Here is a 25,136-nt window from a genome sequence, read left to right as displayed (position 1 = left end):
CCTACGACTGAGCGCGGTGTCTCGGGATTTGTTCCCCGCCACAATATGTGGTTTCCCATGCAAGCTTAGTGCAAAAGAACTCGTTAAAAGTGATTTGGCTGCACGTTAAATCACCACAGCTGATAAAATTCATTCCTGAGAACCCCGCTACGGCGGCCATCGTTACCGAAATTGCTAGCTTGGGGAAGGCAAACCCCAAAACTTTAAACTTGCTTCGGAGTAAGCGCACGTGACCCCGCATTTTAGCAAAGATGATTTCGACGGAGCATTGTGCCGGCATCGTGAGGTATTGCAGAGGGTGGTTTATACAAGCGCGTCTTCAGCATAGTTTGTTTTCATATTTTAACTATAGCAATAACTTGACTTCATCGCTCTAAAAAAAAAACTATTACGTTTTCACATTGTATTTCAGCACGAAGCACACCTGCCTAAGTGAAATGAACGATATACTCACCCTGAAAGCCCACGAGCTCATAAGGAGTCCTACGGATCCTATAATGCCACCACACACCACGGTTATCCGAGCGCCAAACTTGTCTGCCAGCAGGCTCGCCACTGGAGACATGGCGAACGTCGACCCCACGCATAGCGAACCAACAAGTGCTGCGACAGAACAAAAGCACACGTGCATTCATTACCGGTAAGTAACCAGAATTCGTTTACACTTCTATCGTGTACTGTGGATACGCCAACGAATCAGCTTGACGTCACTGTGCCCAGACTTCTCAGAGGAGTCCACCTACGAGTTGGCTGTCCCGTTATGAACATCCTACGCATCGCACAAGCAACACAAACTCATATTGACAATGTTGACGGTGCTGGCACTGACTCCTACATTTAGTTGTAACTAAAAGGAAAGCATCTGCATTGTACAGGGTGTCCCACATAACTTCAGCCAAGAATTTAAAAAAACGAAAGGTGCGTGGGAAGCGAACTGAAGCGAATGTTCACTATTCGAAATAGCCTAGAGTAACTCAGACAATTATTTGTTTCCCCTATAAGTCACTAACTTATTAAGTTTAATTACCGAACTTTTAAATCATTGGCTGAGGACCCTAAGTAAGACGCGCAAATTTGTTGAGCATCTTCAGAAACCACCGATCGAGTTGTTTCCTTTACGATACGTCTCACGTAGTCCTTTTTCCGGGTTGCAAAGATGGCCCACGAAATACAAAAAAAGAACATGTGGCGGAGTGCTTGCGCGGTGGTATCGTGCGGCTCTCAAGCGTGCGTTCGGTGAACAAGGTCGGCTCCCGTCAGATGACTGGCGAAAATGCATGCTGCTGGCCAAGCGCTGCCGAGGAGATAAAGTAACCTCTATCGCTTCACTGTCGCCAGTCACAATGCAGCCAACCTTGTTCACCGAACGCACACTTGAGAGCAAGCAGCACGATACCAACGCGCAAGCGCTCCGTCATGTATTGTTTTTTGTATTTCGCGGGCTTTCATTGCAGCGCAAAAAAATGACTACGTGAGACTTATCGCAAATGAAACAACTCGGCCCGTGGTTTCAGAACGTTCTCTATAAATCTGCCTTTCCTACTTGGGGTCTTCAGCCAATAATGAAGAAGTTTAGTAATTAAACTTAATTAATTAGTGAGTTATGCGGAAAACAACAGAGGTCTGAGTTATTAGAGGCTATCGCGAATAATATGAGTTTCGTTCAGTTCGTTTCCGACACGCCTTTCGTTTTTAAATTCTTCGCTCAAGTTACGTGGGACACGCTGTATATACGATCAGCTTAACAACCAAGATAACATCGAGCTCCACATGCGACTCGAGAATCATTTCTTTCTATTCAGCCGTCCACCGACTATTTGAGCACTGTACGTAAGTATTTGTAATATAACAAAGTGTAGTTGAACCAGTGGTATCTCATTAGTCAAGCTGTGCCATGTCTTCTATCCATCCCTTCCCTTTCTTTAAGAAGGAAACCTTCTCTGGACGTATCCTTCTTGAAGTGCCACAGGTCGTGGGCGCTAACATGTGCGCAACACGGGTCATACCGCCCCAAGATTGGGCGACAGTATCACTTGGGTTGGGCTCACATTATACCAGCTAAAAGGGTTAGTTGCACGTCTTTGCCAGTATGCATCAATCTAAAGCAGTAACTCTTCACGAAGGCAGTAGTGTTCCCGCTGAATAATGATAATTTTGTTCTGAGCGCGAGGAACAATCAAGGTATTGCAGATAATACTAAATACTCAATTTGTAACATTGTTATTAAACTACATTGATATCAAAAACGAGATATCGTAGATTCATCATCATCATCACCCTGGTTACGCCCACTGCAGAGCAAAGGCCTCTCCCATACTTTTCCAACCACCCCGGACATGTACTAATTGTAGCCATGTTGTCCCTGCAAACTTCTTAATTTCATCCACCCACCTAACTTTCTGGCGTCCCCTGCTACGCTTCCCTTCTCTTGGAATCCGGTCCATAACTCTTCATGACCATGGGTTATCTTCCCTCCTCATTACATGTCCTGCCCATGCCCCCCGCCCATTTCTTTTTCTTGATTTCAACTAAGATGTCATTAACTCGCGTTTGTTCCCTCACCCAATCGGCTATTTTCTTGTCCCTTAACGTAACACCATCATTTTTCTTCCCATAGCTCCTTGCGACGTCCTCAATTTAGGTAGAACCTTTTTCGTAAGTCTACAGGTTTCTGCCCCATATGTGAGTACTGGTAACACACAGCTGTTATAGACTTTTCTCTTGAGGTATAATGGCAACCTGCTTTTCATGATCTGAGAATGCCTGCCAGACGCACCCCAGCCCATTCTTATTGTTCCGATTATTTCAGTCTCATGATCCGGATCCGCAGTCACTACCTGTTCTAAGTAGATGCATTCCCTTACCACTTCCGATGCCTCGCCACCTATCGTAAACTGCTGTTCTCTTCCGTGACTGGTAAACATTAGTTTTCTGCAGATCAATTTTTAGATCCATCCTTCTGCTTTGCTTCTCCAAGTCAGTGTCCATGCATTGCAGTTGGTCCCCTGAGTTACTAAGCAAGGCAATATCGTCAGCGAATCGCAAGTTACTAAAGTATTCTCCGTTTGCCCTTATCCCCAATTCTTCCCAATCCAGATCTCTGAATACCACCTGTAAACACGCTGTGGCTAGCATTGGAGAGGTGGTATCTCCCTGCCTGACGCCTTTCTTTATTGGGATTTTGTTGCTTTCTTTACGGAGGACTACGGTGGCTGTGGAGCCGTTATATATATCTTTCAGCATTTTTACATACGGCTCGTCTACACCCTGCTTCCGTAATGCCTCCATGACTGCGGAGGTTCCGACAGAATAAAAAAATTTCTCGTAATCATATATCGAAAAGTAAGACGTTTGTATTCAGCGATCCCACCATAAAGTTCCACGCACGCGATGGACTGAATTGGGTGGTTGAGTATGACGTGGTACCGCCACCCAATCATGCCGCCAACAAGGAATTTGCATACGAGGTACCATCGCCCCTGTTTGTTGCAGTTCAGCATCGACGCGCTTCACTACGGATTGAACCTGTGATGCGCCCTATTGTGTGAATACAGTTTAATTTAGCCGACGGAACCCACTCTGCAAAAGTGTCAATTGAAGAATAGGCGTGCACACTTTTGTGCATACTCTATCATGCTCCACTGGTGCGCTGCATAGCGCAGTGTTGCTATGCACACAGTCGTTGCTAGGTAATAAATACCGGCGTGAACTCTGTGCGACCCGCGTGTCCTTGATGGCTACCGGTGTTAGAAGCCACTTTCTCTCAAACCTAACGCAGTGCTCTAAACTAGTGCCGCGTTAGGAGAATATGAGTCCCGGGGCTATATTTGCCTCAGCGCCATATTGAAGATGATGATGATAACAATCATTGTGACCGGTTAAGCGTCCTACCACTTACACTGCTGCGCATTCTGCTCTGTTCTGTTGTTTATTCACCGATAAAATGTTACACGCCTATGGACATACATAACGAGGGAGGTCATGTTGCGTCTTCATATTACATTTGCTAAATTTATGTTGTTAGACAACGTATTGCTTTAGTTCCGGTACATTGTTGTCTAACGCTTATTGTCTAACCGACATGTCATCTATCAATATATTGTAAGTTAGTGACAAATCCATGAACTGCTCCTTCTTCATCGCTCAGAGAAAAGAGCACCGCACGTTGAAAAGCAAAAGAACATTTAAGTTAACGTAGACACTTTAAATTTTTTCGCGTATGTGTCATGCAATCCATGCGAACACTAGAAAGCGCCTCTCCTGAATTCTTCGTTCTTATATGGAAGAAGGAAAAGGAGAAAGGTATCTTGTGGTGCTGGTTAAACACATAAGGAGAGATTCTGGGCATGAAGAGCAACTCACATTTTCATATCAAATATTATTGGCGCCTATTTGGTATAGTATTATGTCATATTCAATAATTATTGTGGTAGAACGTTCTCTGCACGACGCTCTACAGCTTCTATGGCACAAGAAAAATTCGGAAGAGGCCCTGGTGAGGACCTCTTTAAAATTGTTGAGGAGTATGTCAAGAAAATATTTTTAATGGGACCACCCTGGCTGTTGGGAGACCGGAGCTGTGGCTCCTTTAGCCTATAGGTTCATTCGACTGTGCCCAAGAGAGAGGTATTAACGAAGTTTATGAGAAAACGCCGAATGAAAGACATGTTGCTGCGCTAGATTTTTTACAGTTCGTAGGCAATCGGTACACATACATAAGCAAACGACACAATACTGGAGCACCGGCTGCTTCCGGTGAAGTGTGAACAAACCTATTTTAGTTCCAGAAGATTCAGACTTGTTTTATTTGCGAACATTTCAGGAGGCCCAAGGGTTAACTGTGAATAAATTGTCAGTAATCCTATGAATAAAATTTGCGCGCCTGCAGATCACTGCTCACTGTTCATCGGCCCCTACCCCTTCGTGCACAGTCCCTCTGAATACAGTCACAAATACAATCACTATGCTCTACAACAAAGTCGAGTGCCTCAATACCCTCGTGTTAGTCTAGGCTGTAGTTGCGACTGCGTCTTTCAAAGAAGGAAATAAAAAAAACTTACAAGCTTGGAATGAGGCCTGTTCCTTGTCTGGAGCAAGATCGTGTATGACTGGGTAGAGTACGCCGAAGCAGTTAATAATACCAAACACAGCGCCGTGCACCCAGAACGAGGCTAGACAGACGAGCCACGCCAAGCCTCCGTCCTTGCGCGCTATTATAACGTCACTGACTACACCGTCCATCATTGGCTCTGGCTCCTTGTCAGGAGCAAGGGAAGTCATTGTTCGCCGTCTTCACGGCGCTGGAGCTGCTGCACTTGCGGATGACACGTGACCCTGCGAAAGAAGAGGCGCGAAACTGAGGTCGTGAAGAAAACAAGCCGCGTGTGCACAAAACGATCTCTTCTAATTGTGTGCTCGGGTTATTTCCAACATGGAAGGCGCAGTGGTGCTATTTACGCAATGTTTAGGTATTCTCGGCTGGGCGCCACTTTTCGTTTTTGCTTAGTGAATGAGAGGAATGCGCTTCCACGACCTACAGCAGTCACATTCAGCGTGGGTGCAATTGCAAGCTTGAAGCACCCTAACATACTTCAATTACCTTTGTGAAATTTTAACATTCTTGCATGACTTCTCCAATACCAATTAGCTAATGTCATGAGATATTGCCACAAAGAAATGGACAACTACGCGAACATAGCTGGAAGTTACAGAGTGTGTATCTTGCCCATACAGGTTTTCCAATGGCACATTGAAAATGCAGGACCAGCTCGCCGACGCTACCACCTTGCTGATAAATAACACTGTTCCTTTGAAGAGATTTTAGCTACCTTCAGGTTTTCTGCTATTCTTCGTAGCGCAGGCTAGACAAAGAAAATTTCTGCTAACGCCTTACGCTCTTGAAACCTGTTTCATTGACCCGCCGAGATTTGATCACAGTTGAACAAAGTAATTTCTACACCGCGAGATCTGTAATGACATTTCATTTGCGATATGCGAATGCGTGTGTCAGCTATTCCTTTTCCCACTCAAAAGGGAACAGAGAATGTGACACAATAGGGGACAGGACGCCGACGCCGATGAGGCTGCGGCGGTGCAGAGAAGGGCACGTGTCGCAAGGGGATGGGTAAAGCAGGAGTGCTATAAGGGGGGGTCTCTCATTGCAGTACCCGCTGTTGCCGTTGGCGTGCCATTCCAGGTGGGAACACCTCTCGCTAGCTCTATCGATGCGAAAGGCGCTGTTGCTGAGTTTTATTCATCGACATTGTCGTCTACAGTTATTTCGTGTGCATAGCGACTTGTACGACTACGTTGAAAGAAACTGGCTGCCTATGAAGGCACTCAGCATAATGGTGTACCAGGCCCAAAGAGATCAAATGAATATGCAAGGGCCGATACAGAAATATAAAGTTTTTTTCTAATAAGCAGAAAAGGGGTCGGTAATGAGAGCTTGACCACAGCTCTCCACCTGTCTTCATCGGGAGAGGGAAGTGCTCAGCGTATATTCCTTCCTGGTTAGTGAAAATTACCCTGAACTCCAAATAAAGAAAACTTGAGAAGGGTTGAAATGCGGCCTTCTTGGTACAGCATACTGCAAGGGAAGCGTGAAAAACGGGTACAGACGGGGGGACGCTGATTTAAACGCAAATGCCGGATGTACAGAACAACACTTTTGAGGACACTTAAGCTTCGCCATTAATAGCGAAACGCGATCGCATTCAAAGATCCCTGACTGCTTCTCACGCTTCCCGGCAACTGGAGCGTATGAAACCGTAGTGTTTACCGAAAAACGCTGGCCGTGAACAATATGCAAGAAGGTGGACTTTCTGGCAGAAACACGGCCTGTTGCGTGGGCCGCGATGAGGCGGAGGTGAGCGCCAGCTGGAGGTACTGCAAGGAACCGTGTACGCGGCTCCGTGGCGCCGAGACACCCACGCGCCGGCGTGCGCAAAAGGCAGCTAACGCGGCCAGTCTGTGAATTCTAGAAGCGCTGGAAAAGGCGTTTCTTTGAGTTTCCGGGTGACAGAATGATGCTTTCTCGTATAGTCAAATTACAATCCGAGATGTATCATGTCTGTAGGTTGTGTATATGTCGTAGTTTACGATTTTTCCGCGTATATTAAGTTGACAAACTCAATTGGTTAGTAAATTCTTTGCATCAGATGGATAGCCTTGGAAGAGGTTGTTCGAAAATCTTTTTGCTGAAACGACGTCCTAGCCGGACGCTGGACTCAGACGCCGGATTTTCTATTTTCTGCGACACGTACTCCGTAGTGCTATCGCGTTAATGGAATTGCCTTTGCACGGCTTCCCATATTCTCAATGTTGCCGCCTAAATCATCACAGTGTGGAACCGCAAGAGTGCGCCAAACATATTTAACGGTGATCCTATAAATAACAAAGAAAGTCCACTCCATTTAAGCTGTTGTGTGAAAGTTCATGCACATAGAAGGTATCGAAGATGCAACGGTGTTTCCATCGCGAGGACTTCCCTATAGTGATCCCGGTGCGAAGAGAGCACTACGCAATAGGTTCTATCTTGCAGTGAGGCTGCCACTAGTGGTTGGTTCACACTGCCAGCAACAAGCGAACTGAAATGTTCTCCTTGCTACCTGCTTTGAACAGAAAGTTCAACAAATAATTCGTGAAGCTCGTGGCGGAGACTGTAATTCTATTGTCGACGGCATAAATATTACTTTTCCAGTGCCCGTTATTTTTTTCCGCACCGCGCGGCAAGAGCTTGAAAGCCTGCAGCACTATATTGAAAGCGATGACTGCGCAGAATTATTAGAAGTTTTTTCATGCATGGACACATATTTTCGCAAAAAGAAAGCAATAGTCTTAGGAGTAGAGCGTAGGGAAGTTTTTTTTTTTCGCTTCAGTATTATCAAAACACCCGACGTTTTAGAATACAATAATTTGTGGTGATACTTGCGCCATTCGCTTAAATGAAACTTCGGATAAACTGAGCAAATGTTTCTGTCCTTTCGAGTTCCGCTTAAGTGGAGTCTATTGTATCTTCGCATCGCCTCAGCGTTGGAACCAATAATGGAACTGTTCACAGCAGTGGTTCAAAGCAAAGAAAATGTCATAGCTGGTAGAAAATGCTAAATTTTCAGTGACTGCCAACCATAGCTACCCAAAGGACGCATTCTATATCATGCCACATGAATAGAAAAATAAACATGCCAGACGAACAATGCCCGCGATACACAATATTGAAGTAATGAAATTTGGGGAAATGTTTACGATGCGCTTGACACCACGAGCTAGTTCATGAAAACGGAATGTTGCAGTATCGCAAAATAATAGCACTGCGTTTCAGCGTGCGTTAGCCATACTAAGATATCTGGGAGAATAAAAATTCTATTTCCCCCTTGTGCAATGCATAAGAACAAGTTCTCTTGTAGAACAACGGATGGCTATTTTTTCTATTCAATAATATATACCTAACATGCCAATAAATATTCAATTCTAAGCATGTTGGCCAAAAAAGATACTACCTTTCGGTGAGACAAAGCACGAAAGCCATTCACATCACGAATGTGACACGCTTGATCCTTAAATACGAGCTCACACTTTGTGCCTCAAGTTAAGCTGCGCTAACTGTAATTTAACCGAAACGATATCTTACTGTAACCTTGCGTAACTAGTGCATGAACTTCTCGCTATTGTGCGGCTATATCATTTGTGCGCCTTGTTCTTGGTAGCACGCACATTTTTACATAACATGCACAAATATTTCACGCGGCACTAAAAAGCGTGCTCCCCTTCCATAAGTGCAGCAGGTTAGCCTGATTGTGTAGTTACACACTACAATAGTTTTTGACGCCTCGGAATCAACCATGAAGCCGTATGGTCTCCATTGCTCCTATGCATCTTAACACAACTAACCGCGACGTGAAGCAACTGAATACCAGTTGTGCAAACATGAAAATATGATAAACCAGCCTTCTTGCGTAGCAAAATTGAGCGCTCAAGGTGGAAACACGCCGTCCTACCTGTTGCGGTCTGCTGCGGCATCCTACTTACTACGCCGCGATGGCGATTCAGAGCGGTGGCGCCACTGCGTGTAATCGCAGCCAATAATACAACCGGCAGCGCTCGTTTCGTTCCACTCGTCGCTAAATGCGGCGGCTGATGTAGAGCGTCCTTCGATCATAACCGCCGAGCAGGCGGGGGCAGATTCGGGCAAACAGTCAGGCGCCGAAGACGCGGCGACGAGTGGGTGCTGTGATGGCTAATCGCTATCACCTGCATATTGCGCATGCTTTCGTCAATCAAGCGTCAATATTGTGACTGGCGTTGACCGCTGAATGGTACATGTCGCCGCTCTAAGGAGTTGTCGGCGAGTTCTGAAACAGAAGACTCGGTTACACGAAATTCGTAATCGAGCTGTGCTTTTAGACAAGGAGAGGCGTGTCGAAAGTAAAGCGGATGCAATACGTTAAAAGGGACGATGATGACAATGGTGATGACGATGGTGGTGATGATCATAACTCTATGATGATAATAATGATGATATCAGCCTCACATTTGAAGGAGTGCTATGGGATATTCCACCAAGACCGTTCCTAATACATTGTGGTGAATATAAATAACTAGATATTCCCGCCTAGTGCATAGGCGATTGATTTGTGCTGACGACTGTTCCGCATTCCATGTCATGCTGTGTGACACAGATGCACACAGCATGACAACCCTGGTGGGCGATGTCGCTGACGTTGACAACTGCGTCCAGAACATCGGCTGTGAACGCGGCGCCCCTGTCAGTAATTACTACGGCTGGGGCACCGTGCCTAAGGACGGCGTTTCCGAAGAAAAATCGATGTCAGGCTGCTTCTCCTGATATGCTCCGCTAGGTAGCTTTGGTCTCCGCATACCGAATGATGTAATCGGTGGCGACAATAATGCACCTGTTTCTGGCAGTAGAAGATGGAAATCGTCCAAGAAAATCTATACGAATTTGGGCGAATGACGCACCCTGCAACTGAAGGGGATGTAGGAAACTAGTTGGCTTGTCGGGTGTAGCTTTCCGTTTTCGGCAGACAATACAAGTGCTTACGTGATCTTCAGCAGCAGCTTGGCACTACGGCTGGGAGCAGCGGCCAATAATGCTTGCGTTGCAGTCGATACAATGTACATGTGCAGCCAAGACGACCAGAGATAGCCTCATCATGACACACTGTGCGAATTTCGTTGCGACTCGAAGCAAACACGACGCGTAAGTAGCTGCTGCCCGTCGAAAAAAACTTTCTCATAGAGAACATTGTCCCTGAAACGAAATGACGGTAGGTTTTTCGCAAACCGTTACGGACACCTTTAGCTCGGCGTTGAAAGAAATCAATAAGGGGAAGCAGTTCTTTGTCATCGCACTGCTATGGTGAAATGGTAATTGCATCGGCGACTACCAAGAATGCAGCGTCCGCCTCCTTACCGTCGGTGGCCCAGGGATCAATTGGTGAAAGAGAGTGGCAGTCATCGACAGTGTGCTTTTTGCCTGACTTGTGTACGACGGTCATGCCGGACTCCTCAACACTGAGACTCCAGCGCGCCAATCAGCTAAATGGGTCTTTTGAGTTAGTCTGCCAACAGGTAGAATAGTGGTCGCAGAAGACGGTGAATAAACAGCCGTACAAGTAAGGGTGAAATTTCATAACAGCCTACACACTACTAGGATGCATTTCTTCACCATAGTGAAGTAGTTTTCCTCAGTGCGCGAGAGAGTGCTGCTGGCGTAGGCAATCACTTTTGCAGCGAAGCTGTAGATGGCTTTCTGAAAATGGTTGCGTCCGTCTATCGAGTCGCATCAAAAGAGAAAATAAAACGTCATAGTCTACCCACCAATTGATGTGCCTCGTTTACTACGGACGTGTCATCGCCCTAGCGACATTATCAGCAGTTTCACTTTGGACTTGTTATGGGCAGGATGCGCGTAGTTCGCTCTGGAGAACATGCCCTCACAGAGCGCCGACGTCAACAATAGCTTGAATGGACGCGATAGTGGAGGGAAGTAGCTGCCACCCTAGGGGCAGCGGCCCAACAGGTCGGGATCATCGAGTAGCTGCTCTCTTACCGACGAAGAAGGACAGAGGGCGTCGGAGGGCGCGTGGAGCGTCGGCGGCAGCAGCCGGGAGAATATCTGCGGCGACGGCGGGCCAATACGACCGACAAGGAGGGGGCCGCAGATGCCAAATGCAAGCGCAATCTGCATTATTGACGGCGTGGCCTAGGAAATGGGGTTGGTTAAAGCCAAAACAAATTTTTTTTGGCTTTAACGTGAGGCCAGCTGAGTGTATAGGGCTTGAACAACAGCATGCAGCTGGTTTAAGCGCTGTTTGAAGGCAGCTGAAAACACGATCACGCCATCTAGGTACAGCAGGCACGCTTGCGATTTTAGACCTGCAAGTACAGTGTCCATTATACGTTTAAAACTTGCTGGCGCCGAACACAAACCGAAGGAGTAGACTATAAAGTCGTAAAGATTGTCAGGAGTCACGAAGACGGTTTTCTCACCATGTCTCATATCGAATCGCTGCGTAGGTCCATGGAGGAAAAAACAACGTCCATGGCGCAACCTGTCTGGTGAATTATTTATGCGTGGTGACAGATAGACGTATTTGTTTGTTACCTCTGTTAATTTGCTTGGTAGAGAGTGTGGGTTTCGATACAGATACGACTTCGAGGACTTTCTGAAAAACTGCTAAGGTGATATTTCGAGCCATACATAGCGATCATAGGCCATGACATAAACGACATAAAATACGAGGGCATGCCACATTGAGAAACTCTTGTGGTGTACGAAAGTATTGTTAGTAGAAATTGCGAAAATTTTACTCATGTTCTCAATCAGTAACTTTGCGAAGTTGGTACTTCGTAGACCAACACCTATTACTTGAAGTGTAGCTTACATTGCTCACATAAATATGGCGGTTCGCCATCGAAAACACTCGTGCCATTCCCATGTATTTTAAGAGGGACATAAGAATGCACCCTAAAGTAACGCTTCTTCTTACAAGCTTTCTTTTCGCTTCAAATACGCGACATGCAGGAGTGTGCATTCACAACATTGGAGTTAAGAATTTTATCATCTCCTTACAATACCGCAAAATGCCCCGAAGTGAGCTGGAAGGTTTCATTGCTCATGATTAGCATTTGCGAAGCTCCAGCGTTATGCGAAGTGGAAGAGACACGCAGCCAATTTTTTGACACATTCAGGTGAGCAAAGAACACTATCTTCCACTAGCTTATTTTATATCTACTATACCTGTCACAATCATGACTAGAAATACTCGAGGAGGAGGAGGAGACAAAGGAGAGGAAAGACAGGGAGGTTAGCCAGTGTAAGTACCGGCTGGCTACCCTGTGCTGGGGAAAGGGGTAAAGGGAATAAAAGGAGAAAGAAGAAGAGGGAAAAAAAATGGAAAAAAAAGAGAAAATTCACACAGTAACGCGAAACTACGCGCTACAACGTTCAAAGGCGGTCGCACAATTCGCAGTTCCTTAAAAACTTCAACAGAGCCCTTAAGGCCTTCAGTGCCGAAGCCCGTCTGGACCAATGTCCTAGAGCTTTTTCCTCTGTAAAGGGGCGATTGTCCAGTTTTGCGAGAGCGGTCACGAGCACTTTTCTTCGCACTGCGTAACGGGGACAGTCACATAGGAGGTGTTGAATCGTCTCCTCGCAGCCGCAGGTGTCACAAGTAGGGCTGTCGGCCATGCCAATGCGGAATGAATATGAGTTCGTGAATGCCACGCCGAGCCACAGGCGGCACAGAAGTGTTGCTTCCGCTCGTGGCAACCCTGGTGGTAGGCGGAGTTGCAGACGTGGATCCAATTTGTGGAGACGTGCGTTCGTGAAATCACTGGTGTTCCACAGATTCTGCGTAAGCTCGCGGGCGAGGGAGCGAAGACTTGTGGCTGCGTCTGTTCTTGACAGCGGTATGGGCATAATCTGGGCACCATCATGAGCCGACCGGGCAGCGTCATCCGCACTGTCATTTCCTGAAATTCCACAGTGTCCCGGTATCCACTGGTAGATGATGTTGTGTCCCTTGTTGATTGCCTGATGGTGGAGCAGTCGGTTGACTGCGACTAGGTGCTCATTTGGTCCATGGTTGAAAGGAGACATCAGACACTGAAGAGCTGCCTTTGAGTCACATAAGATGGACCATGAATGTGATGATTTGTGAACGATAAACTCCAGTGCAGCACGGATAGCTGCGAGTTCTGCAGCCGTCGATGACGTAATGTGAGATGTCTTGAACTTGAGGGTGACGCACTCTGCGGGAATCACCACTGCTCCAGCAGAACTATTAGAGGATACAGAACCGTCTGTGTAAACATGGATGCGTCCTCTGTGCTGTTCATGTAGCACTGAAAGCACGGTTTGTTTGAGGGCGAAAGTGGACATCTCCGTTTTCCTTTTGATACCGGGAATAGCAAGAAGAGCCTGGAGTGGATGGAGGCACCACAGCGGTTGAGGTGGTCGTGCTGCAGGCGTGAAGTTTGATGGTAAAATTCCATGGTTGGCGGCAATAATCTTGCTAAACGCTGAACGAGGTCGAGCGGCAGGAAGGGAGGCGAGATGATGCGATGGAAGGCGGGCGAAGTGCCTGATATGCATCCTTAAAGTGTCGACTTGAAGATACGTGTTGATGGGGTGGTCATGCGCGATGGCTATTGTTGCAGCCGTGGACGCACATCTGGGAAGACCAAGGCAAATTCGCAGAGCTTGCGCTTGTACAGATTGGAGGGCACGGAGGTTGGTCTTGCCGGTCCCACCCAGTACAGGTAAGCTATAGCGCAGGAGACCGAGGAACAGTGCGTTATAGGGTTGGAGCATCGCACTCACAGACGCACCCCATGACTTGCCCGCAAGAAATCTGAGCACGTGGGTTATCATGACTAATTTCCTTTTTAGGTAGGATATTTGAGGACTCCAGGAAAGGTCGCGATCTATTATCACTCCTAGAAACCGGTGCGTCTTCTCGTAGGCAATTGGCTGTCCATTAATTCTTATAACGTACGGTTTCATTGCTTTACGCGTGAAAGCGACTATAGAGCACTTCTCGCAGGACAGCTCCAGACCTCGTGCTCGAAGATAACCTGATGTTAGTGTGGCCGCTTTTTGAAGTCTGGCGCGCACCTGAGGACGCGTCGCTCCTGATGACCAAATGCATATATCGTCTGCATAGATCGACACATGGACGGATTCCGGAAGGGTATGGACCAGGTCGATGAGCACCAGGTTAAATAGAGTGGGGCTCAAAACTCCGCCTTGTGGTACGCCTCGGTACGTGTTGCGTTGTGATGACGCACCGTCCTCTGTTTGCACAAAGAATGACCTGTCCTTCAAGAAGCTGGATATCCACCGAAAAACAAGGCCGCCTAGGCCGACCTCACCCAAGGCGTCTAGGATGGCTTGATGGGTTACGTTGTCATATGCGCCTTTGACATCCAGGAACATTGCCGCTGACAGTCTCCTGAGGCTTTTTGCGTGCTGAACAGACGAGACAAGAGCTATAACGTTGTCTATAGAAGAGCGTCCGCGTCGAAAGCCTGCCATAGCGTCAGGATATAACCGGTAGTGTTCTAGATACCACTCTAGACGCGTCAGCACCATCCTCTCCATCACCTTTCCTAGACAACTGGCCAGAGCAATGGGACGATAAGACGCCACATCTAGGGGTGATTTACCTGGCTTGAGCAAAGGCACAAGGCGGCTGGACTTCCATGCAGCCGGAACTTCTCCATCACGCCATGAATTATTGTACACGTCTAGAAGTGCATGCCGGGCTGTGTGACCGAGGTTGCCAAGAGCTGCGTATGTCACCCCGTCAGGCCCAGGCGATGAGGAACGTCTGCACGCTGCCAACGCCGCCTGCAACTCCTCGATGGAAAACAGATTGTCCATACGAGAATCCCGCGAGATTGGAACATCACGGGGATCACGTATAGCGAACGATGGTGGTAAACCAGCAACTTTGAAACAGAAGTCCTCCGCTACGTCGATCTCTCTGCGACCTTGGTAGAGAGCCAGGCATTTGAAGGGGTGGCGTTGTTGCGGTGATGTTCGAAGACCACGCACTGTTCTCCATATATGTGACAGAGGTTTACGTGGATCAAGGGTATCACAGAAGGTCTTCCATCGTAGAGACTGCAGGGAGTTAATCCGACGCTGGATCTTCTTCTGTATGCGTCTCGCCTCCCGTAGGGCGTAGATGGACTTGGTGCGCCTGTACCTTCTTTCCGCGCGACGGCGGATTGCTCGAAGCCGCTCCAATGCAGCTTCGAATTCAGAAAATTTAGGAATAGGCCTGAAAGATCTTGTTGCTTCTTGAGCAGCAGCGTTAATTAGCTACTCGATGTTGCCAGGCAGACAGTCCTGGATCTCTTGGCAATTCTTCTCCATGAGCAATGTGTATTTAGGCCAGTCGATGTGATGAAGAACTGTAGTAGAGTGTGACTTGCGTATGCCGTCGATTTTGACATATGTTGGAACGTGGTCACTACCATGCGTTTCGTTGTCCGTGAACCATTTCACACTGGCACTGAGGCATCTTGAAACAAATGTCAAGTCCAGGCAGCTGCTGTATGTCAATCCCCGCAGAAAAGTGGGACTGCCATCATTTAGGCAGCAGAGCTCATGGTCCGACGCGAAGGATAGTACACGTCTGCCTCGACAGTCCATCTTTAAGCTTCCCCATAGCGGATGATGCGCATTGAAGTCGCCGGTAATAACCCATGGTCCAGGTGTCGCTGTTAAAATTGCACCCAGTCGTGCGTTGTCAAATCGACTATTAGGTGAAATGTAGGCACCTATGAGCGTGAGTGCGACGTTCTTGCATTTTATAGTCAAACACACATACTGATTGTCGTCATCAGGTGCCACTGGGTGTAAAACATATGTGAAAGCGCATCTGATATAAACAATGACTTTGCTGCGGTCGGTACAGGTGGCAGACATGAAAGCTTCATATCCTGATAGGCGGATGGCGCTCTCAACGTTGGGTTCACAAATGACGATGATTGGAAATTTGTTCTTAAAAACAAACGGACGAAAGTCCGAAATACGCGATTTAATGCCTCTGACATTCCATTGGAAGATAGACGCTTCCTTGACCTCTTTAAGGAACGAATGTAGAGGAGCAGCCATGGTGCTTCTCAAGACCGGACAGTACCGGATACAGGGCATCCAGTATTTGAAGTGCGCCTCGAGCCGCCGGAGTGTGTATGGCGGTCAGCAGTGCTCGTAGCGTGTCCATAAGGGCCCTTATCATGGTGACAACTTGTTTGTCGTTGTCTTGGTTGCTGCCAGAAGGTGAAGCATGATTCGGCGAGCGTGCTACATCTTGTCGCTCCGCTGGTGGATCTAGCCGTGGCAATGGCGGCCACTCCTCGCTTGAGGCAATGATATGGGAGACATTCTGCTGAGGAATCTCATTGCTGCTATTGCTAGTTGTATGCAGAAGTTGCTGGACTGTCAGTGGACGCGGTGCATCCTTAGCAATAGCAGTGGGTTTCCTAGATCTCCGGCGACGTGAACGTCGACGTCGCACCTTAGCGGCAGCCTCCCTGTGCGAGGAACCATCCCTGACCATTTGCCTCAAGACTTTCGCCTCATTTTTCACATGTGGGCAATGCTTCGAAGTTGCATCGTGAGAGCCCTGACAATTTGCGCACTTTTGGTTTTCTGCACGACAGGCGTCGGAGCTGTGCGAACCAGAGCACCGTGAGCATACGGCAGCAAATGTGCAAACCGCACTAACGTGCCCTATCCTTTGACACTTCCTGCACTGAAGCGGCTTTGGCACAAAAGGCCGTACAATGTGTCGGAAGTGACCGACCTTGACATGGGACGGTAGGCTGTCTCCTTTGAAAGTTAACTTGACACACTGCGAGTTTCCCAGGCGGCGGGCTTGCAATATGGCAATTCCCTCTGTCGCCGGCTTGATGAGTATATGCAGGTCAGCATCGCTTATGGAATTATCTACGTCATACACAACGCCGGCCGTAGAGTCATGATGTTCTTGTTTATAGCAGCGTACGTTGATGCTATCCAGCACCTTAACGTTGCTCAGAATGTCTAGCGCGCTGCGGTTTGTGACATCTATAGCGAGGATGTTCTTACGGCCGTTGATCCTTATATCTTTGATCTGACCCGGAACAAGTGCCTCGAGCGATACAGATGTGGCTTGGCGGTTGATCCGGTTCAGATTGTCGCTAGCAGCCACAGGCACATATAAAATGGTGAGGTCTGATGGCTTTCGCGTCGGGATCACAGTTGCATTACTTGTGGAAGGAGACGTCCTGACGAGCCTTCTCTTTGCTGTGTGCTTCGCTACGGGCACGAAGTCGCTGTCATCCGAGGTTTCATCACTAGTCCCTGAGTAGATCACAGTGTCCTCGCTGTAGGTGTCACTCGGGCGACTAGACCGCTTTCTCGGTGCGGTCGCTGTTGACGTAGAGGGACCAGGAACCTCTCCAGGCGACTCCACGTCCATCGCCGTAGTTAAGGGAGTGGCGTCTCCCACAAAGTAGCTTTAAATTCTCAGAGACAAAAAGGCAGCGTTCCACACAGGACACTTCGTCGTCGTCCAGAAATACTCGAAATGTTTCATTGTGCCATGCCCGACGCTGTTCTCAATTACGGTGATTGTTCTTTGTGTTGGCGTTCTCTTCTTGTTCATTCAATAGAATGTTCCGCATGCGAAGAAGCAGATGGACGCTCTTCAGAGGTGTCGACAGCTCTCTGTGACAGCTAACGGGTCCACAACTTGAACAGCATCTTAGCAAAGCAAGCTACATCATTTGAACGCTGTAATAACATCGCTGGTTTTCTCAATATTTGTATGCTACGTTGCGGTGGTGAAGCATTGTTTGCCACATTCTGCTGTAGTATCTTGGTGACATTGTAGATTATGAAGAGTGTCAATAAATAAAACATAGATCAAGCGCACGTGGAGGGGAGACACAGAGTCGTCACAATGAGACTGAACGTGAACAGCATGCCACTCAAATGGCAACTCTCGCTGGAGTAACGAGAAAGGTCAAACAGGGAAAATGCGCGGTATATGTCACGCGAGAATTCCGTTGTACCTTGAAATAGGGCGAAATAGTTTGCATGTTTACTACAGGCACCAATCGCGCAAGTAATTTATTTGTCTACGGAAACTGTGCTCACATACACACACGCCATTACATCTATCACATTCAAGTTAACATTGCCTAGAGCCGAGTGTTGAATCCTGTGTCATACAAAAACGGTAGCAGCTACTTCACACCACTAGACCATGCTAAGCGACGTTGCATGCACCCAATGAATTTTCATCCGTAAAGTTCTCTACCAGCCAGTGCTCAGTTGAGCATCAAGCGAATAAACGGCGTTCAGAGATGAACAACACTGAATGGTGAATGACATCCACTGCCTATCTGGCCTCGTGAGAACGATTGTTTGCCTTGGAGAGTCCGCATGAGAGCTAACGTCCAGATGCTAACCTTTAGAACTGCCGATAACTCAATTCCAATATATTGTTACGAAGAGGAAGCCCATTGCACAAACGCATTTACGACTATTTGCATGGGGAAAGGTTAGTGGTAATAGCGCAGGCTGGTACAAAAGTGACAGCTCCAGGAGAGACAGTCTGCCGCTTCCTCTTCGTCTTGTGCATACGGTCCTGTGGAAATGCTATGTAACATGTATCCTAACATGCACTGTAACAGCGTAATGCTAAATACGTATTACCTGCTTCGTCTAGGACGACAGTTGTGAGCACCGGCAGAGCCCGCTGTCAGCTCTGAGACGGCCACAGCTGTTGCTTGGGGCACGGGCACACAGCGATTGAAGAGCCACCCGAAGCTTTTTACAGCGAGTGTGAATGCGATTAACATTGTTTAGATGCTTAACGCCCTTTCCGGAATCTATCTATGTCTCTAGCCATTTTGCCACCCCGTGGCTTAAGTTGTCGTTTAGCTTGGCCTACTAGGTAGGAGCTCGTGATCGTGATGTTGTCGTCGTTGCCGCATCGTCGTCATTAAACCTTCTTCATTCCCCTTTCGTCATTCAGTCGCCGTCACGCTATCGTCGTCATGCAATCCTCAAACGAATCTCGTCATGCCATCGTCGTCGCACTATCACCGTATTATCGTCATCACTTTAGACACGTCATGCCATTGTTGTCGTGCCGTAGTCGTTATACCACTTAGTGGATGAACAAATGATATATATTTTGATAATGTCGCTCACTTGGAGTCACACTCGCGAAAATTGATCTCACACCTGCTACGGATACGTGCTACGATCGCAGAAGGTTTCCAACGTCAGATGATCCCGGCAGATGATCCTGCCGAGTTCCCGTCTGTAAATGTCACTAAGGGCGCGTCACCACAGAACACCAGTAAAACTGTGGCAAACTCTCCAGGATAACAGCTTTTGCCCTCAAAGCCACCCGGAAGGGAAGAGTTTGGTTTCATAGGAAGCATTCGGGGAGCTTTGGAACATGGATATCGCTTGATACAGTTCATTTTCCTGTTCTCGTCGACCAACGTGGGACGATTTGAGTTAACATCAAATCTACATAAGGCTGAAGTACTCGTGCAGAAGCTACATTATACATGTCAGTGGTGTGCTCTGTCACCGTCCGTTGAAAGCTTAACTCATTGAAGGCTTTTGTGGTTGACGGATTATGGCAGTAAGCAACTGCATCACTTGGTCTTGGTAAAAACATTAAGGTGCATTTTGAGGGCAGGTTTGTGCATGTGATGGCACTCGTTTTGAGTAAAGAAGGGTTCGCGCTCTATAAACATCGCAAACAGAAGCGAAGGAAGGGCACGGTTTGCTTGGCTTGACCGGCGCAAATGTTTACGTTGGCCATACAATGTTACTTTTTTTATTAACACAGACCCACACACACACACACACACACGCACACAGCTATAAAATTTACTGATATTACTTCCCTGCAGGATAACTATTTGCCCTCGTGGGGATAGTTTGCAAGAAAAACTACAGCAATTCAATCAATAATAAAACTAATTACGTTACTTACCTTCTCACTTACGACCTTTATGGCAAAGGTCTATGTTGGAAAGTTTATGGCAATTGATCGCCACAAAATTTAGTTGCGCTCTTCTTCATTTTCATATGGCCGTGTGGAAAGAAACAGCTGGCACGAAATTATCCGTTCGATTTACCTGACACGGGCGTGGCGCTACTAAGCATATGTGACGTAAAGTCGTGGTCTAAACTTTGATGCGCTTCCTGCAGCGTCGCTCTTCCTTCAACTCCCAGAAAGCATACGCTAGCTTCGTTTTCCGCTTCTCCCGCGCTTCCCTGGCGGAGAAGGGTTGTTTCGAGATAATATTAATGTGTAAACAATATGTTTGAAATATACTTGCTATTGCAGTGTTTAGACTGCTAATAAACTATGGAAATAAAGAAAAAATGCTTTTATTACGTGAAACAAAGGAAAGCGCTACTCTTTCCTTCGCTTGAGTTTTAAACTCTACCGCTTTCGTCTGAGAGGGCTGCTCATCTCAGCAGGCTGGGCAGCTCATGCCTGTTGTGAGCCATTGTTGAGCGCTGCGTGAGTTGTCCTTGGCCTTCGCAACCATTTCCGATTTCATGGGAACACCGACCACGTCAAGCTACGGAACCGTCCCAATGTGCGGCGTGTCAAGGAACGATTCTGGTAGACGAGGTTGGATCAGACGACGACGCGACTATGCCACGCAAGAATGAGGGCAGAGGTCGACAGGAGAGGAGCGCGACGCCACCTTTTGTTCTGTTTGTGAATTCACTTTTACGTCATGCACCGCCAGCAAATGAATTTCGCTGATTGTAGGCCTCACGTGTTGGTGACACAATTTGACCGGGCCAACTGGCGGCGTAAATAGTTTCCCAGCTGGTTTTCCTCTTACCACGCGGTGATTTCAATGGGCCCTTTGTGCAGCTCCAAATTGAAGGCATAGTCACTTCAGAAGCGGAGGTGAGACTGCCTTATCGCGTGCTGTCAAGAAACTTTGTTCTATTCCCCGATACTAGGCTAGAAGGAGGTTGCACCAGGATGATGATGATGAAAAACGTTTATTTGCTCTATTTTGCAGTGATTTTTGCGGCTTCAGATGGAGTCTTCCATCTTCTCTCCAGGGTCGGTTCCCCTAGTCCAGGGCTCCGCTGAGGGTAGCTGCCCTGCGTGCACGCCTTACTAGTCCTTGTTGGACTTTCAGGATGTCGCTGGATAGCATCCTCTCCCACTGTTTCGCACTCGAGTTTTGTTATTATGGCTAGCGCTTCTGTTTTCTGGCAAGCCCATGTGGTATGGTATAGGGTTGGTTTGTCTCCACACCATAGGCACTTGCTCTCGTACTGCGTGGGGTAGATCTTGCTTAGCATGTTTAGGCATGGGAATGTTCCCGTTTGTAGCTGTCGCCATGCTACGGCGTCTTCTCTATTTAGTTGTTTGTGAGGGGGCGGGTATTTTCGTCTGATGCCTCTGTAGTAGTTTAGTATCTCTGAATAGCTTTGGGCTACCCGCTCGGGTTCCTCAGCGGGATCGGGATTGTTGGATGCTCGGTTTGTTGCGTGCCCTCGAGCTATCCTATCGGCCTCCTTATTTCCCGTAATGTAGGTATGTCCCGGCACCCAAACTATCGTGTGTTTGGCCTGGTTGTTGACGGTTTTGCCACTTGAGCGGAGGATTTGGAGCGCGCTGTGGCTGATTCTGCCGTTTATGTAGTTGCGGCATGCTGCTTGTGAGTCTGTGAGTATGGTTAAGGACCTGTTGGATCGGTAGCCCTCCACTTCCGCTGGAGCCACGGCTGCCTCTTCGGCCTCAACTACCGTACAGTTCCGAATTGATGCGCTGGTGATTTCTTTTAGGCCCGAGTTGATCACCGTTGCGACTTTGCTTTTCTTGTGGTTTCTGTCCTGAGTGTAGGTAGCGGCGTCTACGTACACTGTGTCTTGTCTAGTTGCGAGTGTTCTTTGTACATACTCTGCTATTGCTTGTCTTCGTGCCATGTGTAGGTTCGGGTCCATATTGCTGGGTATCGGTGCTACTTTGATGGTGTTTCTGTCGTCCGGTATCGTTTCCGTGCTTTGTGTATCCTTTATGGTAGCTTCGCCGCCGTATCTGCTCAGGAGTCTTCTGCCCGTTACCGATAGCTTTAGTTTTGCATTTGCGCGATTATCTGCGCTTCTTGGAGCTTCTCGAGACTTTTGTGTAGCCACAGGGCATGGAGTTTGTCGGTCGATGTTGACTGCGGTAGGTGGAGCGCCGTCTTGAGGGTTTTCCTCAGGATTGCGTCCCCTTGTTGCATTTCGTGCTTTGTGCAGTGGTAGTACGGGAGGCTGTACGCCACTCTACTCACCACCAGGCTTCTGACCAGTTTGAGTGTGTCTGCTTCCTTCATGCCGTGTCTTTTCCGCGAGACCCGCGTTATCATGCGGGCCACTTGGTTGGCTGCAGTTTTAAGTAGTGTTATGGTGTGGGTGCATCGTTGGTTCGCTGTATCCACATTCCTAATATCCTGATGAGCGTCTTCTCCGGGATTGGCTGTCTCTCGAGGTGGATGTTCAACTTCATGTTTACTTCCTCTGGGACGGTGTGATTCTTCTTGCCTCGCCATACTCTTAGGAGCTCGGACTTCTCCGTTGAGCAGGCTAGACCTCTTGCCTTGACTTATTCCTCTACGCATGTCGCAGCTTCTTGTAATCTTTCTGCCTTTCCCCTGAGTGAGCCTTTGGTGACCCATACAGTGATATCGTCGGCGTACATGGCGTGGCGTACGCCATCGATTTGGTCTAGTTGTTGGGCCAGTCCAATCATGGCAACATAGAACAGGATGGGTGAGATGACCGATCCCTGTGGTGTGCCTTTGTTTGGGGTGTTGAACTTTTCGGATCTCAGCTCGCCCAGGCCGATTGTTGCTGTTCTGTTGGACAAAAATGCCTTGACGTAGCTGTGTATTTTCATGCCGCAATTTAGGTTGTCTAGTCCTGTCAGGATGGCTTCGTGGCTTACGTTGTCAAAGGCGCATTTGACGTCCAGTGCCATGATGATGTGCTCTCCGTTGAGCGGGATATTGCTCAGTACCTCTTCTCTGATTTGCAGCAGTACATCTTGGGTCGAGAGCCTGGCTCTGAAACCAAACATGATGTGGGGGTACAGCTCGTTTTCTTCCATATGATATTGTAGCCTCCTCGTAACCACTCTCTCATAGATCTTGCCTAGGCATGATGTAAGGGAGATTGGTCTGAGGTTTTCCACTTGAAGTTTTTTGCCTGGTTTCGGGATCATGATGACTTCCGCGTGTTTCCATTCTTCTGGTACTGTTCCCGTTTGCCAGTTTCCAATGAGGTATTCGCTTAGCTTTTCGACTAGCTTGTCTGCGAGGTTGCGGAAGAGCGCGTTTTTGATCTTGTCCGCACCTGTGGCTGTGTTCTTTGTTGCGCTTCTTATCGCCGCGTACACCTCTTCCCGGGTGATGGGTCTATCCAGCCTTCCATTTTCTTCTCCTTTGTAGCGCTCTGTGTAGGCTGCTGGGTCGCCGTCGCCGTAGCACTTTTTGCGTACTTTGTACAATAGTTCCGAGTCTATTCCCTCGTACTGGTGCACCAGTCGGTATATGACTGTTGTTTTCGGTCTTTGATTTTGCCGGATCTAGGAGTGCCTTGAGTATGCGCCGTGTTATTGCAGTGCTCAAGGTTCCGTTTAGAGAGTCACTAAATTGTTGCCAATTTTGCTTCGCTAGCTGCGCCGCGTACTCTTCAGCCTTTTTCGTGATTTCCGCGATCTTTAGCTTGAGCGTTCTGTTGTATTTCTGTCTTTTCCACCTTTTTGTGAGCCCCCTTCTGGCTTCCCATAGTCTGAGAAGTCTAGAGTCCACGTCCAGGAGCCGGGCTTCGCAGGGTAAATCTGTGACCTTGTGTAATCAGGTAAATCTACGATCAATTTGGCACCACTTATTTTGGTATACTTGCCAATTTTCAAATTTAGAAACACAAAACTGGACTTTTGCGGTGGTTTCCTTCTACTTTCCATTGCAAAATGGGCCGTACAGTTTGTCATAGCAACCTGTTCGACGTAATTACGTTAAAGAGTCAATTGATTATATTTCTTTAGAAATGATGCTTACATACGCCAGTAGTAATCTGCAATGACATTAGTCTGCTAAATTACAAAGGCTCTAAAGAATATTTTGAATCAAGAAAGAATTCACAGGATGGTTATGCGAATGTCACGCGAATGTTCAGGCGTTAGCTGTGATGCTGGCTAGGCAATTTTGCTCCCGATCTTGAGCGCGACGAATCGCTTGGGGGCCGGAAGGTCCTCCTGTTTTTATACGAATTTAGTGCAAGGGATCTTTTAAAGGTTTCTGGGGCGGTATTCTAGGGCGATCACTTTCGCGAGACTCAACGCTGAATGCGCCAAAATGAACGGCCGACAGCGCTCTTAGCATTTTGCGTGCATAGCGAGCTTGGCGCAATGCCAGAAATGCGGTCGGCCGTGTACGCGTGCAGTGCCGAGCCGCGTAAAATCTCACGAAAGTGAAAGTAACTTCGAAAAGAAGTGCAATAGAATACAGCCCCTGCTTTAGTCTACTACGCTCCTCTGCGATGCGCAAATGCTCGTTCGGTTTGTTTGCGTACATTGACGCATTCGGCCACGTCGCAAGAACCATCGCTGTCGGTGCTCCCGGAAGGACCATCTGGTTAAGGCGACGTGACGGCAACGTCAGTGCCACCACCGAGTCACGAAGGGAAATGCAAAGCGCTAGCGCGACGCGGCAAAACTTCAATGCTGCGGGAGCAATCGTAAAGGCTCATTCACAAAAGCCCAACACGACACAGATTTCCGTCTGCCGATTATCGGCGACCGCGTTTGTTCCTTGTTGGCGCCTCTGTCACGCTGTGCCGATACTGAACAATCTGCCGAAGGTCGCTGGAGAGCTCGGCGTCGGTATAGTGTGACAGAGATGCCTACCCGAGGGAAAAACGGTGTCGCGGACAGTCGGCACACCGAAATCGGTGTCGTGTTGGCCTAGTGTGAATGAGCCTTAATTTCTTGTTTTTGTTCCCTAGTTATATGGTGCAACCCACTCTAGGGGGTCAGCCATGAATCAGGCAGTGAAGGAAC

The 25,136-nt window shown here is 47.8% G+C and overlaps 1 protein-coding gene across 3 annotated transcripts in view; it reads right to left on the bottom strand.

Moving 5' to 3' along the window:
• Window positions 1–25,136, bottom strand: part of LOC142584800 (monocarboxylate transporter 10-like) — a 107,113-nt gene that overhangs the window by 42,181 nt on the left and 39,796 nt on the right. Inside the window, exons 1-3 of one of the 3 annotated variants that reach the window (XM_075695074.1) lie at window positions 6,782–6,804; window positions 5,061–5,334; window positions 455–603 (exon numbers count right to left, since the gene is read on the bottom strand). In XM_075695074.1, coding sequence (XP_075551189.1) covers window positions 455–603; window positions 5,061–5,280 — 369 coding nt within the window. In that variant the 5' untranslated portion in view covers window positions 5,281–5,334; window positions 6,782–6,804. Of the gene's footprint in view, window positions 1–454; window positions 604–5,060; window positions 5,335–6,781; window positions 6,805–25,136 lie in introns of those variants that run through there. The other 2 variants (XM_075695073.1, XM_075695075.1) reach the window with 2 other exon arrangements.

This window comes from Dermacentor variabilis, chromosome 6, assembly GCF_050947875.1.
Source record: "Dermacentor variabilis isolate Ectoservices chromosome 6, ASM5094787v1, whole genome shotgun sequence".
In the NCBI taxonomy this organism is placed as follows: domain Eukaryota; kingdom Metazoa; phylum Arthropoda; class Arachnida; order Ixodida; family Ixodidae; genus Dermacentor; species Dermacentor variabilis.
This window is presented reverse-complemented; position numbering and strand designations above follow the sequence as displayed.